Source organism: Bison bison, unplaced genomic scaffold, assembly GCF_000754665.1.
Source record: "Bison bison bison isolate TAMUID 2011002044 unplaced genomic scaffold, Bison_UMD1.0 scf7180017864375, whole genome shotgun sequence".
NCBI lineage: Eukaryota > Metazoa > Chordata > Mammalia > Artiodactyla > Bovidae > Bison > Bison bison.
In genome coordinates this window covers 4,181,201-4,182,278 of record NW_011494947.1, presented here as the reverse complement: position 1 = coordinate 4,182,278, position 1,078 = coordinate 4,181,201, and the positions used below count along the sequence as shown (strand labels likewise).

Here is a 1,078-nt window from a genome sequence, read left to right as displayed (position 1 = left end):
CTCAGGGATGCAGGCAGGGGTTGGGGGGCTCCAGAAACAGGTCAGAAGCAGGCCGGGGGAGGAGCCGGGATCATTCAGCCTCTCAGGCCCCTGGCGGCTGGACAGCCAAGGGGCAGGACGGGGCTGGGGTGAGCCTCCCCACGCTGAGCAGCTGGATCACCAACAGACACGTGGCGGGGCTGCACCCATTCCCCTTGCCCAGGCCAGAGTGGGCAGGGCCTGGGGGAGGAGGCCTGCTCAACTGAGCAGTTCCAAGTAGGTGACGGGGACTTTGCCCTTCTTGTTGCCTCTCTCGCCAATGAGCCAGTCGGGGTCCATGCCAGGCAAGCTGTAGACAGTGATGAGCTGAAAGGCATCACAGAAGAGGAGGATCACGCCCTGGCTACGCAGGGGCCCTGTGCCTCCAGTGACGGGCGCCCTCTCAGCTGCTCTATGGAGACGGATCAGAGAGCCTGCCTCCTCAGAGCTGGAGCTGCCTGTTTCCTGTGGCTGGTCCTGGCTCTCCCCCCTATCCCCAGACCCTCAGAGGTGGGGAGCCCGCGATGCATGGTCCACAGACCCCATGCCCCCAGCTCTGGTCTCCTGGCCCCCTAAGCCGGCCTGTGCTCCCCGACCGCCAACCCATCCCTGTGGCTTCCAGGCCCACCTCATCGGCCAGCAGGGCCAGCTCGCTGCTGTCGGCCGCCTCGTAGTCATAGAGAACGCGGGCTTTCCGGGTTCCGCTGGCAGGTGGGGCCCCCTCCCCCAGGCGGAGAGCAGCCTCCCCCGGAGGGGCCAGGTCGGCCACGGAGGGCCCCATGGGCATCGTGGCCGCGGTGGTGGTGGGCGAGGTACTGCTGAGGGGTGGGGAGGCGGGCTCGGCGGTGCCCACAAAGGTGCCTGGGAATCTGAAGAGGAGAGCGGTAGGGGGGCCCATCTCAGCAGCCGGGAGCCACCCTCTTGTTGGGGGGAGGTCCCACATGCCCCACAAAACACCAGTCAGGCCCACGGCCATGGAGGCAAGACCACCTCGCTACTTACATGGCTCCCTGGGAGCTGGCAGCGTGAAGAGCGAAACAAGTGGAAGTGAGATGCCCCT

The 1,078-nt window shown here is 66.6% G+C and overlaps 1 protein-coding gene across 1 annotated transcript in view; it reads right to left on the bottom strand.

Moving 5' to 3' along the window:
- SH3GLB2 (SH3-domain GRB2-like endophilin B2) overlaps positions 1-1,078 on the bottom strand; it is a 14,684-nt gene continuing 13,606 nt past the window's right edge. The window contains exons 12-13 of the mRNA XM_010856960.1: positions 647-887; positions 1-345 (exon numbers count right to left, since the gene is read on the bottom strand). Coding sequence (XP_010855262.1) covers positions 238-345; positions 647-887 — 349 coding nt within the window. The 3' untranslated portion in view covers positions 1-237. The remainder of the gene's footprint in view (positions 346-646; positions 888-1,078) is intronic.